Source organism: Palaemon carinicauda, chromosome 19 (assembly GCF_036898095.1).
Source record: "Palaemon carinicauda isolate YSFRI2023 chromosome 19, ASM3689809v2, whole genome shotgun sequence".
In the NCBI taxonomy this organism is placed as follows: domain Eukaryota; kingdom Metazoa; phylum Arthropoda; class Malacostraca; order Decapoda; family Palaemonidae; genus Palaemon; species Palaemon carinicauda.
In genome coordinates, this window is record NC_090743.1 from 50,910,718 (window position 1) to 50,911,229 (window position 512).

Here is a 512-nt window from a genome sequence, read left to right on the forward strand (position 1 = left end):
GATGTCCGTCAGCAGGAACAAGTTGTCAGCTGAGAAAACATTAGCGACTTGATGGAAATGATGAATGGCTAAGTAGCAGTCCATTAAGAAGGGCCTTCGCCTCAGGTTACGGCGATGAAAGGTATTATCACGTCTAAAGAAAATTAGTACACACACACACACACCACACACACACACACACATATATATATATATATATATATATATATATATATATATTATATATATATATATATATATATATATATGCAGTATATACATATGAAAGAAAGGTTCCCCAATCATATAAGACGTATATAAAAAAAAGTTTATTTTTGCAGGTTACACAGTGAACTTTATAGTTTTCGTCCACTATCTGTCTTACATTCTTACATAATAATACAGTACTGCACTTATTTGCACCGCACACACACACACACACACACACACACATATATATATATATATATATATATATATATATATATATATATATATATATATATAACACCACGTGATGAACATAAAATATA

The 512-nt window shown here is 29.7% G+C and overlaps 1 protein-coding gene across 1 annotated transcript in view; it reads left to right on the plus strand.

Moving 5' to 3' along the window:
- The window catches only part of LOC137658992 (sericin-2-like), a 3,879-nt gene extending 3,846 nt beyond the window's left edge, over positions 1 to 33 (plus strand). The window contains exon 3 of the mRNA XM_068394096.1: positions 1 to 33. This exon is cut by the window's left edge and continues 220 nt beyond it. Coding sequence (XP_068250197.1) covers positions 1 to 33 — 33 coding nt within the window.
- The last annotated feature ends 479 nt before the right edge of the window (positions 34 to 512 follow it).